Source organism: Salvelinus namaycush, chromosome 32 (assembly GCF_016432855.1).
Source record: "Salvelinus namaycush isolate Seneca chromosome 32, SaNama_1.0, whole genome shotgun sequence".
Taxonomy (NCBI): domain Eukaryota; kingdom Metazoa; phylum Chordata; class Actinopteri; order Salmoniformes; family Salmonidae; genus Salvelinus; species Salvelinus namaycush.
In genome coordinates this window covers 25,116,150-25,131,870 of record NC_052338.1, presented here as the reverse complement: position 1 = coordinate 25,131,870, position 15,721 = coordinate 25,116,150, and the positions used below count along the sequence as shown (strand labels likewise).

Genomic DNA, 15,721 nt, shown 5'->3' with positions numbered 1-15,721 from the left:
GCACTTATTGATGAAGCCAATGACAGATGTGGCGTACTCCTCAATGCCATTGGAGGAATCCCGGAACATATTCCAGTCTATGCATGCAAAACAGTCCTGTAGCTTAGCATCTGCTTCATCTGACCACTTTTTTATTGATCTAGTCACTGGTGCTTCCTGCTTTAATTTTTGCTTGTAAGCAGGAATCAGGAGGATGGAATTATGGTCAGATTTGCCAAATGGAAGGCGAGGGAGAGCTTTGTATGCATCTCTGTGTGTGGAGTATAGGTGGTCCAAAGTTATTTTCCCTCTGGTTGCACATTTAACATGCTGATAGAAATTTTGAAAAACTGATTTAAGTTTCCCTGCATTAAAGTCCCCAGGTACTAGGAGCGCCGCTGGGTGAGCATTTTCTTGTTTGCTTATGGCGGAATACAGCTCATTCAACGCCATCTTAGTGCCAGCCTCTGACTGTGGTGGTATGTAAACAGCTACAAGGAATATAGATGAAAACTCTCTCAGTAGGTAGTGTGTTCTGCAGCTTATCATGAGAAACTCTACCTCAGGCGAGCAATAGCTCGAGACTTCCTTAGATATTGTGCACCAGCTGTTGTTTACAAAAATACATAGACCACCGCCCCTTGTCTTACCAGACGCCACTGTTCTATCCTGCCGGTACAATGTATAACCAAGCCAGCTGTATGTTGATATTGTCGTCGTTCAGCCATGACTCCGTGAAGCATAAGATGTTACCGTTTTTAATGTCCTGTTGGTAGTTTAATCTTCCCAGTAACTCGTCCATTTTATTGTCCAAAGATTGCATGTTTGCTAGCAGAATTGAGGGAAGTGGGGGTTTATTTGATCGCCTCCGACTTCTCAGAAGGCAGCCCGCCCTCCGGTCTCTCTTTCTCTGCCTCCTCTTCACGCAGATCACTGGGGTCGGGGCCTGTTCCCGAGGGAGCCGTATATCCTTCACCTCGGGTTCGTCAGAGTTGTGAAAGAAGAAAAAGGATTCTGCTAGTCCGTGGTGAGTAATCGCAGTCCCGATGTCTATAAGTTATTTTTGGTCATAAGAGATGGTAGCGGCAACATTATGTGCAAAAAGAGGAAAAAAAGTTCAACAATGCAGATAAACGAACAAAAAAAACTATTGGTTGGGGGCACGTAAAACATCTGCCTTCTGCTCCGGTGTTTAATTTTATACACCTGTCAGTAACGGGTTTGTCTGAAATAGCCGAATTGACTAATTTGAAGGGGTGTCCACATGCCTTTGTACACAGTGTATATCTGACAAATGCATATCATATACACTGAATGTACAAAACAATATGACTGACCAGGTGAATCCAGGTGAAAGCTATTATCCCTTATTAATGTCACCTGTGAAATCCACTTCAATCAGTGTAGATGAAGGGGAAGAGACAGGTTAAAGAAGGATTTTTAAGCCTTAAGACATGGACTGCTTATGTGTGCCATTCAGAGGGTGAATGGGCAAGGAAAAATCTTTAAGTGCCTTTGAACAGGGTATGGTAGTAAGTGCCAGGTGCACCGGTTTGTGTCAAGAAATGCAACGCTGCTGGGTTTCTCAAGCTCAACAGTTTCCTGTGTGTATCAAGAATGGTCCACCACCCAAAGGACATCCAGCCAACTTGACAACTGTGGGAAGCATTAGAGTCAACATGGGGCAGCATCCCTGTGGAACACTTGACACCTTGTAGAGTCCATGCCCCCACGAATTGAGGCCAATATTAGGAAGGTGTTCCAAATGTTTTATACACAGTGTCTAGTCCGGCGGTTGCGGGTGGGTATTAGGAATTGCGGGCTGGTGCGTGTGAACAAACAGCTGACCCACGCACCACTAGAGGGTACATCCTAATTATCTCTCCTTACTCCTGAAGTGTGCAATTGTTCACTTCCCTTCATGAATTTGAAAGGAAATGAATGGTGTATATAGGTCGAGACTGAAGGTCAATCAATGTGGAAAACGTAAAGAACTTTGAAAGCTTCTTAAAGTGCAGTCGCAAAAACCGCTATGATGAAACTGGCTCTCATGAGGACCGAGACAGGAAAGGAAGACCCAGAGTTAACTCTGCTGCAGAGGATAAGTTCCTTAGAGTTACCAGCACACAACCACATCATTCTGCAGGAATACGCCATCCCATCTGGTTTGCGCTTAGTGGGACTATCATTTGTTTTTCTACAGGACTTCCAGGCTGTGTAAGGGCTATTTGACCAAGGAGAGTGATGGAGTGCTGCATCAGATGACCTGGCCTCCACAATCACCGACCTCAACCCAATTGAGATGGTTTGGGATGAGTTGGACCGCAGAGTGAAGGAAAAGCAGCCAACAAGTACACAGTATACGTGGGAAATCCTTCAAGACTGTTGGAAAAGCATTCCAGGTGAAGCTGATTGAGAGAATGTCAAGAGTGTGCAAAGCTGTCATCAAGGCAAAGGGTGGCTACTTTGAAGAATCAAAAATATATTTTGATTTGTTGAACACTTTTTTGGTTACTACATGATTCCATGTGTTATTTCATAGTGTTGATGTCTTCACTATTATTCTACAATGAAGAAAATAGTACAAATAAAAGAAAAACCCTTGAATTGAGTAGGTGTCCAAACTTTTGACTGGTACCGTAGATGAATAGTATGGTTTGAACCACACCCAAACCAGTTTGAGCTATGTGAATAGTATGGTTTGAACCACACCCAAACCAGTTTGAGCTATGTGAATAGTATGGTTTGAACCACAGCCTTATATAGGCCTGGATGGCTCTAGTTTGACCCCCCCACCCCACTTGGTTTGATCTTTTCTCCAAGCAGCAATGCCAATTCATACAGTAGTCCCTGGAATAGGTGTGTGGATAGGGGGTAGAAAGTAAAAATATGAACCTCTTTTCCCCTCTCTCTGCTCCTTGTATCACATCTGTCCAAACTCATTAAAGGTCAAGCTAGATAGAATGTGAACCATAGAAAATAAAAAGTATTCAGGCATAAGTCTAGCTGCACAACCCATTGGAGAACGTATTGAGAAATTATGTGACTACACTGAATAAAAAGAAGAAGAAACTACACTATGAAACAAAGATAAATGACAAAGGAGTAAAAAGGACAGTAAAAAGCTTTGGAGCACCTAAAAATGACATTTTAGGAAAAAAGGCAAACTCATCTCCATCCTTAATAGAATCAGATGGCTCATTCATCACAAAACCAACTGATATTGCCAACTACTTTTTTTTTTTAAATGGCAAGATTAGCAAACTTAGGCATGACATGCCTGCAACAAAACGCTGACACTACACATCCAAGTTTATCTGACCAAATTATGAAAGACAAGCATTGTAATTTTGAATTGTGTAAAGTGAGTGTGGAAGAGGTGAAAATTGATTGTTGTCTATCAACAATGACAAGCCACCGGGGTCTGACAACTTTGATGGAAAATTACTGAGGATAATAGCGTACAATATTTCCACTCCTATTTGCCATATTTTCAATTTAAGCCTACTAGAAAGTGTGCCCCCAGGCTTGGAGTGTCATTCCGCTACCTAAGCCCCCTTTACTGACTCAAATAGCCAACCAATCAGCCCATTACAAACATCAAATCAAATTGTATTAGTCACATTGTGCTCACTGCTCATTGTCTGTATTATAATTGCTTTTAATAACCTGCCCGGGGACTGTGGTTGAAAATTAGCCGGCTGGCTAAAACCGGCACTTTTACTGAAACGTTGATTAATGTGCACTGTCCATGTAAAAATTAAATAAACTCCAACATGCGCCGAATATAACAGGTATAGACATTACAGTGAAATGCTTACTTACGAGCCCCTAACCAATAATGCAGATTCAAAAAAATACAGATAAGAATAAGAGATAAAAATATCAAGTTATTAAAAAAAGAACAGCAGTAAAAAAAAAACAATAGCGAGACTATATACAGGGAGGTACTGATACATATTCAATGTGCGGGGGCACCGGTTAGTTGAGGTAGCATGTACATGTAGGTAGAGTTATTAAAGTGAAAATGCATAGATGACAACAGAGAGGAGCCGTGGTGTAAAGAGGGGGAGAGGGGCAATGCAAATAGTCTGGGCAGCAATTTGACTAGATGTTCAGGAGTCTTATGGCTTGGGGGTAGAAGCTGTTTAGAAGCCTCTTGGACCTAGTCTTGGCGCTCCGGTACCGCTTGCCGTGCGGTAGCAGAGATAACAGTCTATGACTAGGGTGGCTGGAGTGCTTGACAAATGTTAGGGCCTTCCTCTGACGCCGCCTGGTATAGAGGTTCTGGATGGTAGGAAGCTTGGCCCCAGTGATGTGCTGGGCCGTTAGCACTACCCTCTGTATTGCCTTGCGGTCGGAGGCCGAGCAGTTGCCATACCAGGCAGTGATGCAACCAGTCAGGATCCTCTTGATGGTGCAGCTGTAGAACCTTTTGAGGATCTGAGGACCCATGCCAAATCTTTTCAGTCTCCTGTGAGGGAATAGGTTTTGTCGTGCACTCTTCACGACTGTCTTGGTGTGCTTGGGCCATGTTAGTTTGTTAGTGATCTGGACACCAAGGAACTTGAAGCTCAGTAAACTTTTGCCCAGATACAATGCTATTTTACAGTTAACAAAATTGACAAACTTTCAGCATGCCTATAGGGAAGGACATTTAACAAGCACAGCAATTACACAAATGACTGATGATTGGCTAAGAGAAATTGATGACAAAAAGATTGTGGGGGCTGTTTACACCCCCTGCTATAATGTGGATAGAGTTACCGGTCTAAAAGAACACAGAGGGTGTTCTTTAATGGAAGCCTCTCCAACATAATCAAGGTAGAATCAGGAATTCCCCAGGGCAGCTATCTTGGCCCCTTTTTTCAAGATTTACTAATGACATGTCACTGGCTTGTCTATGTATGCACATGACTCAACCCTATACATGTCAGCTACTCCCGCGACTGAAATAACTGCAACACTTAACAAAGCTATTAATTAGTTTTAGAGTGGGTGGCAAGGAATAAGTTAGTCCTAAATATTTCTCAAATTAAAAGCATTGTATTTGGGACAAATCCTTCACTAAACCCTAAACATTGTAATAAGTAAATGTGGAAATTGAGGAAGTTTAGGTGACTAAACTGCTTGGAGTAACCCTGGATTGTAAACTGTCATGGTCAATTTCACTGGTCAACCCCAAAGCTAATTCCTCCTTTGGCTGCCTTTCCTTCCAGTTCTCTGCTGCCAATGACTGGAACGAACTGCAAAAATCACTGAAGCTGGAGACTCATATCTCCCTCACTAACTTTAAGCACCAGCTGTCAGAGCAGCTCACAGATCACTGCACCTATACATAGCCCATCTGTAAATAGCCCATCCAACTACCTCATCCCCATACTGTTATTTATTTTGCTCCTTTGCACTCCAGTATCTCTACTTGCACATTCATCTTCTGCATCACTCCAGTGTTTGCACTCCAGTGTTTAATTGCTATATTGTAATTATTTCGCCACTATGGCCTATTTATTGCCTTACCTCCCTCATTTGCACACACTCTATATATACTTGTTCTATTGTATTATTGACTGTATGTTTGTTTATTCCATGTGTAACTCTGTGTTGTTTGTGTCACACTGCTTTGCTTTATCTTGGCCAGGTCGCAGTTGTAAATGAGAACTTGTTCTCAACTAGCCTACCTGGTTAAATAAAGGTGAGAAAAAATATATAAAAACACATATTTTGATACAACAGTAGCTAAGATGGGGAGAAGTTTGTCCATACATGACATGTTGAATGCACTGAGCCGTCTGTCTGAACTACTGGCGCACAGCTCGGACACCCATGCAGACCCCACAAGACAAGCCACAAGAGGTATCTTCACAGTCCCCAAGTCCAAGTCCAGAACAGACTATGGGAGGCACACAGTACTACATAGAGCCATGACTACATCAAGTAACTGATGCAGGCAGTAAAATTTAATTTAAAAAAACAGAAAAATAGTGGCTTGCAAAAAGTATTCACCCCCTTGGCATTTTTCCTATTTTGTTGCCTTACAACCTGGAATTAAAATGGATATTTGGGGGGTTTGTATCATTTGATTTACACAACATGCCTACCACTTTGAAGATGCAAAATATGTTTTATTGTGAAACAAACAAGAAATAAGACAAAGAGCAGAAAACTTGAGGGTGCATAACCATTCACCCCCCCAAAGTCAATACTTTACAGAGCCACCTTTTGCAGGAATTACAGCTGCAAGTCTCTTGGGGTATGTCTCTATAAGCTTGGCACATCTTGCCACTGGGATTTTTACCCATTCTTCAAGGCAAAACTGCTCCAGCTCCTTCAAGTTGGATGGGTCCCGCTGGTGTACAGCAATCTTTAAGTCATACCACAGATTCTCAATTGGATTGAAGTCTGGGCTTTGACTAGGCCATTCCAAGACATTTAAATGTTTCCCCTTAAACCACTCAAGTGTTGCTTTAGCAGTATGCTTAGGGTCATTGTCCTGCTGGAAGGTGAACCTCCGTCCCAGTCTCAAATCTCTGGAAGACAAACGGGTTTCCCTCAAGAAATTCCCTGTATTTAGCGCCATCCATCATTCCTTCAATTCTGACCAGTTTCCCAGTCCCTGCCAATGAAAAACATACCCACAGCATGATGCTGCCACCACCATGCTTCACTGTGGGGATGGTGTTCTCAGGGTGATAAGAGGTGTTGAGTTTGCACCAGACTTAGTGTTTTCCTTGATGGCCAAAAAGTTCAATTCAAGAGTACCTTCTTCCATATATTTGGGGAGTCTCCCACATGCCTTTTGGCAAACACCAACGTGTTTGCGTATTTTCTTCTTTAAGCAATGTCTTTTTTCTGGCCACTGAGTGTACGGCTTAAAGTGGCCCTATGTACAAATACTCCAATCTCCGCTGTGGAGCTTTGCAGCTCCTTCAGGGTTATCTTTGGTCTATTTGTTGCCTTTCTGATTAATGCCCTCCTTGCTTGGGCCGTGAGTTTTGGTGAGCTGTCCTCTCTTGGCAGGTTTGTTGTGGTGCAATATTCTTTCCATTTTTTAATAATGGATTTAATGGTGCTCAATGGGATGTTCAAAGTTTCTGATATTTTTTTTATAACCCAACCCTGATCTGTACTTCTCCACAACTTTGTCCCTGACCTGTTTGGAGAGCTCCTTGGTCTTCATGGTGCCACTTGCTTGGTGGTGCACCTTGCTTAAGGGTGATGTAGACTCTGGGGCCTTTCAAAACAGATCATGTGACACTTAGATTGCACACAGGTGAACTTTAATTATATGATTGGTAATTGGTTGCACCAGATCTTATTTAGGGGCTTCATAGCAAAGAGGGTGAATACATATGCACACACCATTTTTCCAGTTTTCTTTTATTATAATTTTTTTGAAACAAATTATTTTTTTCAATGAATTTAATGAATTTGATCTATAGTGTGTATGTCCATTACATGAAATCCAAATAAAAATCGATTTAAATTACAGGTTGTAATGCAACAAAATAGGAAAAAAATGCCAAGAGTGATGAATACTTTTGCAAGGCGTACACTTTATGGAAGAGCGGGGACTGTGAAGCAACACAAACATTGGCACAGACACATGCATACACACACGTACACATTGATTTTGTACTGTAGATATGTGGTAGTGGTGGAGTTGGGGCCACACACAGTGTGTTGTGAAATCTGTGAATGTATCGTAATGTTTTTAAAAATGTATAAACTGCCTTAATTTTGCTGGACCCCAAGAAGAGTAGCTGCCTTGCCAGCTGCTAATGGGGATCCATAATAATTAAATACAAATAACGTAAGGACATGCCCATGTTTCCATGTCATTTCAATGAAATTACGTAGAACCAACGTGGAATAGACATTAAATTGACCTGTGGGAAGCTTACAGGTGTAGTGTGTACAACATTTCATTGGGCACTGAGGCAAGAGAGACGGGCAAGCCCATCAATCACCCAACATGCTTGGAAGGAGCCGTGACTGTTCCAGACGCAGTTCTAAGGATTTTTTCTGGATCAAGAAAGGGCTTAGGTGGTAGGCGTGGCAGGGGCAATGGCGGATGTTTGGCAAAAAAAAGTTTTTTACACTGTTTGGATTCCAATGGCAGAAAAATCCCTGGTTCTTCAATATAAAGTAAAGTACCAGGATGTAATCCAGTTAGTCCACCGCCATTTGATCTATCAGAGTCAGGAAAGCCCTTATAGAGACTAGCACTAATCGTGATTGCTTTTCCCCTGGCGTTCTTTATCCGACTGGTCACGCTGCATACAAATGCGTGTTATCTTAATGTGACAAAACCTGAAAGTGTTGAAATCAGTTACTGTAAGAAGCCATCTGTAGTCAACAGCATTTTCCCCTACTAGGCTTGTAGACTAGGCTCTACGTAAAACTTTATTGTTTGTGAATTAGGTTAGCCTAAGTGTTGTTTGTGTCTGTGTGTGTTTAGGCTGACTAGACTCCTCATAATTAATTGATATTTTCCTTCCATAGCTAATCGTTTTGAAGGAACAGCATGGATCCTTAGGGATAGAGAGCAGACGGTTTGAAGCATCTATTTAAGGCTTGTGACAATACCAGTATCGCAATGTTTTTTCCATGGCAAAAATTTTAACACAAGGGCCACCGGAGTGGTGCAGAGCTAGCTGTGCCACGAGTTCAGGCTCTGTCGCAGCCAGCTGTGACCGGGAGACCCATGGGGCTGCGGACAATTGGCCTAGCGTGCTCCGGGTTAGGGGAGGATTTGGCCGGCAGGGATGTTCTTGTCCCATTGCGCACTCACTAGCGACTCCTGTGGCGTGCCGGGCGCAATGCACGCCGACACGGTCGCCAGGAGTACAGTGTTTCCTCCGACACATCGGTGTGGCTGGCGTCCGGGTTAAGCGGGCGTTGTGTCAAGAAGCAGTGCGGCTTGGTTGGGTTGTGTTTCCGGGGACGCACAGCTCTCGACCTTCTCCTCTCCCGAGTCCGTATGGGAGTGGCAGTGATGACACAAGACTAACTACCAATTGGATACCACGAAATACATAAACAAATTCAAATATATAAATTAAAACACGAAGCAAACCAAACTCTTCGGTACTTTAAATCCCTGCTTTTTGTAAAACAATTGCGTGCTATAGCTTGGAAAATAAATGTGACTCTGGACGACAACATAATGATTGTTTCCAAAATGTGTCCGCTTTGCGTTGTTTTCTTTCCACGACACTAACAATTAACGCGACACTGGTATTGTCCCAGCTATAATCTCTTTCATCCTCTACCCTTCAACAAAACTCAAGAATAAGATGATAAAAACACTTTGTTCAAGCAGGTGATTTGGTGTAGTTTTCTTTCTATGCAATCGTATCACAAGCAAGTGTGTTTAGGATGAAGGGAGGTGGAGAAAAGAAAATCTCCACTCCATCTACAGCATTACACACACACCACCTACGCTGCTGCTACTGTCTATTATATATCCTGTTGCCTAGTCACTTTATCCCTACCTATATGTACAGTATATCTACTGTGCCTCAATTACCTCATACCCCTGCAAATAGTAAGTACCAGTACCGAGTCTATATATAACCATGTTATTTTCTACTCCCTATATATAGTCATGCTATTTATATTCATATTTACTCGTTATTCACTGTGTATTTTTTCCTCGTGTCACCATTTCAATGATTTATTTTACCATCTAACTCTGCATTGTTGAAAAGGACCCATAGGTAAGCATTTCACTGTTAGTCTACACCTGATGTTTACGAAGAATGTGACAAACAAAATGTTATTTTAATTTATTTAAAATGGAATGAATGTATGACACGAAAAGCTAAATAAAAAATGACAAACGGGAAAAAGAATTACATAATAAAAAATATGGCACTATAAAAGGAATAAGGTGCCATTTTGGACACACCCTGTCACTGCCTTTGTTCAGTGTGACATCTTCCACGTAGGCTAGGCCTAAACCTTGTTCAGTGTGACATCTTCCACGTAGGCTAGGCCTAAACCTTGTTCAGTGTGACATCTTCCACGTAGGCTAGGCCTAAACCTTGACAGCCAAAATGGATCTGCACCTTTTAGAGGTCAGCAGGCAACTTTCAGACCATGAGTCTGCTGCCCACACAGGTAGGAGAAAATAAGCTGTGGCCGTCAATAACAGGCTTCGAACAGAGGAAATGAAACGTATTTCTTGAATCACCCTGCATGGTGGATAATGGGGTTGGTCCCATTCCAAGTTCTATTCAGCTGGAGCTCATCGAAGGTCAAAAATACACAGAAACGTCAAGGAGAGTGGCTTGTAGGTCTCCCAAAGAGTGACTAACATTATAAAACAGGGCATTTTGTTATTTGGTTCGAACACTCTTTACAAATTGAATTCGCACTCAGAACTAGTGGCTAATGACAAATGTAGCCCCTCATGGCTAACTGTGACTGATTGCATTTTCTAAGCAATGGCTCATTCTCCCGTCCAAACTGCTGCAATACTGCCTCGGCAGTACAGCTAGGCATTATTCAGATTGTTATCCTTGACGTGAGGAGTGTCGTTTGGTGAATGACCAACTTCCATCTTTCCAACAATTGGCTTCTTTGTAGTGTGATGTAGAAAAATGATGCAACAGCCCCTGAAGGACCAGCGAGACTATATAAGGAATGTAACGTCGGGCTGAAATACAGTGGTTACATAAAGAATGTGACTCCTAAAGTGTTTCTTACCAAATTGCCTTCAGTCAGGAGGAGACCCTGGCTAAACCGAAGACCGAAATGTAATAGCCTATCTCTTTTCAGTGGTCTCAAAACCTAAGCTGTTCATTCAAAGGATATGACACAGAGAAACACTCATATTGTATGTCCTTCAGTCCTGGGCTATCAACATGATACAGGGCTAGGCAACACAGACAAATGAAAATGCTAATAATTACAGTTAGGCGAACTAATTATGATTTCATGTAGAAATGTACAGGAAATTAAAACAGTCTATTGGAAATAGGCCTCGTTAACATACTGGGGGTGAGCTAGTTGGTTTAGGCAGTATCTGAATAATCTGAAACTGTTTCACTTGTGGGTAACCGGAAGGAACACTGTATATTTTACACAATTGTACAGTTTAGCGCAGGGCTCTCCAAACCTGTTCCTGAAGGGCTACCCTTCTGTAGGTTTTTGTTCCGACCCCAGTTGCAACTAACCTGATTCAGCTCATCAACCAACTATTGATTGGAAATCAGGCGTGTTAGATTAAGGTTGGAGTGAAAATCTACATGACGGTAGCCCTCCAAGAACAAGGTGGGAGAACTGTGGTTTAGTGCTCATTGGTTAACAATAATGCAAACAACTGTCTGAATTCAGTGAAATGAAATAGCATCAGAGACCACCACTAAATCGAACATCATAGAAATGTAATTAGACTATATCTCTGAAGAAAGCTTACCTTGCTTGGGATCCTGAAGTCCTCCACTGGGCTGAGGTCTGCAATGCTCTCCTGTGGGCTTTTCAGGCCCTGTCATCAACAATAAGGATGAAGTTGGTATTTTACAACAGGCAGGTTTAGCTAACTGTATACTATGTGCAGTAATCAATGGACAAAATGACCCTTGGCTGAAGTCAGTGGTGAACTGCTACAAACAGTCTCTGTGTGGTGTAGGTTTTTATGAGGTGTATGCCAGACTGACACATTGCTACAGCATATGACTCTGCACATACAGTGCATTCGGAAAGTATTCAGACCCCTTGACTTTCTCCACATTTTGTTCCGTTCGAATCTTATCCTAAAATTGATTAAATTGTTTTTTCCTCATGAATCTACACACAATACCCCATAATGACAAAGCAAAAACAGTTTTTATTTTTAATACATTTGCAAAACAATTTACTGAAATATCACATTTACATAAGTATCAGACTCTTTACTCAGTACTTAGTTGAAGCATCTTTGACAGTGATTACAGCATCGAGTCTTCTTAGGTATGACGCTACAAGCTTAGCACACCTGTATTTGGGAAGTTTCTCTCATTCTTCTCTGCAGATCCTCTCAAGTTCTGTCAGGTTGGATGGGGAGCATCGCCGCACAGCTATTTTCAGGTCTCTCCAGAGATGTTTGATCGGGTTCAAGTCCGGACTACTCAAGGACATTCAGATACATGTCCCAAAGCCAGTCCTGCGCTGTCTTGGCTGTGTGCTTAGGGTCGTTGTCCTGTTGGAAGGTGAACCTTCGCCCCAGTCTGAGGTCCTGAGCAGGTTTGCATCAAGGATCTCTCTTTACTTTGCTCCATTCATCTTTCCCTCGATCCTGACTAGTCTCCCAGTCCCTGCTGCTAGAAAACATCCCCACAGCATGATGCTGCCACCACCCTGCTTCACCGTAGGGATGGTGACAGGTTTCCTCCAGATGTGACGCTTGGCATTCAGTCCAAAGAGTTCAATCTTGGTTTCATCAGACCAGAGAATCTTGTTTCTCATGGTCTGAGAGTCCTTTATTTGTAGAAACATCTCAAGGTTGATCAATGGAAACAGGATGCACCTAAACTCAATTTCGAGTCTCATAGCAAAGGGTCTGAATACATTTCTAAAAACCTGTTTTCGTTTTGTTATTATGGGTTATTGCGTGTACATTGCATTTTAGAATAAGGCTGTAACGTAACAAAATGTGGAAAAAAGTCAAGGTGTCTGAATACTTTCCGAATGCATTGTAGCTAGCTATTGAGTAACAAGATACAGATCTCAAGAATGCCTGTAACTGATAGGCCTCGTAACGTTATGCTGGGTACTAGTACGCTAACATTACAAGGTGAGAACTTCCATATCTACCCACTTCCCTATCCGTTGTTTTGCCCTCTCATTGCTGCTGGCTAATGAAACGTCTGAGCACGAATGCAGATTGGTAGCGAGCCAGCTATCGTGTTTCCTCTTTCGATGAGAAAGCAATATCCATCTAAACTGAGATCTTGTTCTGTTATTTAAATTGACCAAGATCATCGTTATAAAGCACATTGTTATCGGATCAGATGTCAACTGTAAGCTACTAGTAGCTAACTAACGTTACCTGGCTAGCATGCTGCCTACAGCCAGTGCGATGAGATCGACAGGTGAATCTTCGGGGACTTACCTGCCGGGCCATAAGTGACTTTATCTTTTGCATCGTGAAATAATTGTTTTGTCCAAAAGATTATTGGTTAATTTTAGATTATAAAGTTACTGTCAACGATTCAGCTCAGGCTCTCTGAGAGAGAGGCCATGTTATTTTTCTATCATGTGACTATTTGTTCTATTTGGGAAGTGTAGTTCAATGGGTACTACAAAGCGATCATCACTAGTTCCCACAGCCACAAAGTCATAAATCCTGCCTATTTCTAAAGTGATTCTTCTTAAAATGGGATTTTAAACCTAACCTTAACCCTAACATTAACCACACCGCTAACCTTATGCCTAACCCTAACATTAAATTAAGACCAAAAAGGACATTTTTGTTTTAATACATTTTTACAATAAACCCCATTTTAACTTTGTTGCTGTGGTAACTAGTGAAAACTACAAAGCGTGACGTGATGGCAATTTAAAATACATGTTCCTGTTTTTACCACATGTGGTCAAAAACTGTCAAATATGTAGTTTTGTCATTTAAACAAAATAATTCACTTGTCCTTTACTAATGAAATGTTTGTCCCCAAAACATTTATATTGCGTTGTTTATTGAATGTAGTCCCAGCAGAGTAAAAGTTAATGCTACCCACGGATTCATAAAAAATATACATGTAATAAACCTTTTATTGGAATCAGGCCATTTAAATTTATGAAAGCCACTTATACTATCATGTCTCCATTCCTGTTCCCCGGATGTGGATGTTGATAATGGCAGCCCCCCGCACCTCTCTGATTCAGGTGGATTGGGTTAAATGCGGAAGACACATTTCAGTTGAATACATTCAGTTGGACAACTTACTAGGTACCTCCCTTTCCCCTTTCCTGTGGTTTTATTTGTCAAAATTGTAAAGCAGGTATATAGGTTTTAGTTCAAGGTGTCTCCTGCAACTTCATCTGAGAACAATAGATGGCAGTAGTGGGATACTCTACTACTGTAAGTGATGTGGTCCCGTCCTTTGGAAAGAGGCACTTGTCAAAAGGCAGAAAATAGGTGTGTGTGTGTGTGGCCTATCACATAATGCAGCAAATTGTTGATCATGTAGCCTATCTTCCTACAATTCATTAAATAGAATAGTAATTTAATTGCTATGTGCATAGCAAGGACCCCTAATGTTTAAAAAATCATGGGGTTACTTGAGGGGGGTATTATAACACATCATACATAGCTATTTAATAAACTACATCCAAAACAGTTTTGTTTCATAAACTAAGGATGATGTCATCTCAAGCACCAAACATTGGGCCTACTACCTGGTGGAGTACAGCCTGGTTTAAAACAACACAGGGAGTAACCTAGTCTAGTTCCTGCTCCTGCTTAATCACACCACTGGCTATTTCCCTGTCAAATGAAGGCGCGGAGAGGTGCTGCCTCCAGGCACCAGTGTTGTTTGTCATGCAGCTGAATAGAGTGGATCCTCCCGTAAAACATAGAGAGAGACAGATGGTCTCCCTACCAGGAGCCGACATCATAAAATACACTCTAAATGCTGAATGCATTTAGTCAATATTTTGCCCACGGTCAGGCTCAAAATGTAAATCCTCCCAGTGTTTCTACAATAAGGAAAGTAGTATCAGTTTTATCTAGGACCAACTCTCCAGCACATTTTGGGGATAAACTAACACATTTGACACAGCTGATGGTATTCTTGCAGTTGGTCTGCTTTTGCTTGAGTCATGCATCTAAATTAAGATTCACTCACTCACTCTCCACTCAACCTCCCTCCCACACACACATACATAGATTATTCGTGACTAGGAGTCAGCAGGAGCAGGTGGAAGGCACAGTACCACACGCTGAACTCTCCTTCTGTCGTTCCCTCTCTCTCACCAAACCAGAACAGACTAGACCAAAACAAACTAGAACAGACTAGACCTGATCAGACCAGTGACACAACTAAATAGCACTGCATTCACCACCAGAATAACGGACAACCGTTCACAACACATCTGACATCACTAAAGTTATTCATTTTAGACGTTATGGGAGGCAGAAAACATTTATCATATAGTTAATTATTGAATCAAGCTATTCAAATTGTTATAAATCTTTATTCAAATACAAAAAGTGCATATCTGTAAGTGGAAACTGTACAATACTCTGCAGACAGGCAACAACACATCTGGCATTTCACACTCCGGTGGAGTGTACTTGGCAATGTCAAGATCAACAAAATTGCTACATTCAGAAAAAGACAGGAGGATAGGACTCATAACATATTCACTAAAATAAAATGGAATTTCTTTCAAAACAAAACAATAAAGTAAGTACAGTGTAGAGCAGATGTTGTATTTACATGCTGAAAAATAATGTTATACAACACCTCCATCAGACAGTATCTCACATGCAATGTGATAATTCCTTCATCCAAATATTCTTGCCCACTTCCAGAGGCAGCTTGAAATAGCACATTGAATAAATATAGAATTTGAAGAGAGAAAAAATATTTATGAGCTCTTGTTCTTTAAATTTAAATAATTATTAGAAAATATTAAGTAGGATGTTGAAACTGTGCCAGAGGCTTAAGTGCCTTGCTCAATGGCACATTGCAGATTATTTAGCTTGGGGATTCAACCCAGCAACCTTTCAGTTATTGGCCCAATGCTCTTA

At 41.5% G+C, this 15,721-nt stretch overlaps 1 protein-coding gene across 1 annotated transcript in view; it reads right to left on the bottom strand.

Annotated features, from left to right (window-relative positions):
• The window catches only part of vps50 (VPS50 EARP/GARPII complex subunit), a 221,522-nt gene extending 208,311 nt beyond the window's left edge, over window positions 1-13,211 (bottom strand). Inside the window, exons 1-2 of the mRNA XM_038971647.1 lie at window positions 13,079-13,211; window positions 11,405-11,473 (exon numbers count right to left, since the gene is read on the bottom strand). Of these exons, the coding sequence (XP_038827575.1) occupies window positions 11,405-11,473; window positions 13,079-13,111 (102 nt within the window). The 5' untranslated portion in view covers window positions 13,112-13,211. The remainder of the gene's footprint in view (window positions 1-11,404; window positions 11,474-13,078) is intronic.
• Window positions 13,212-15,721: the final 2,510 nt, after the last annotated feature.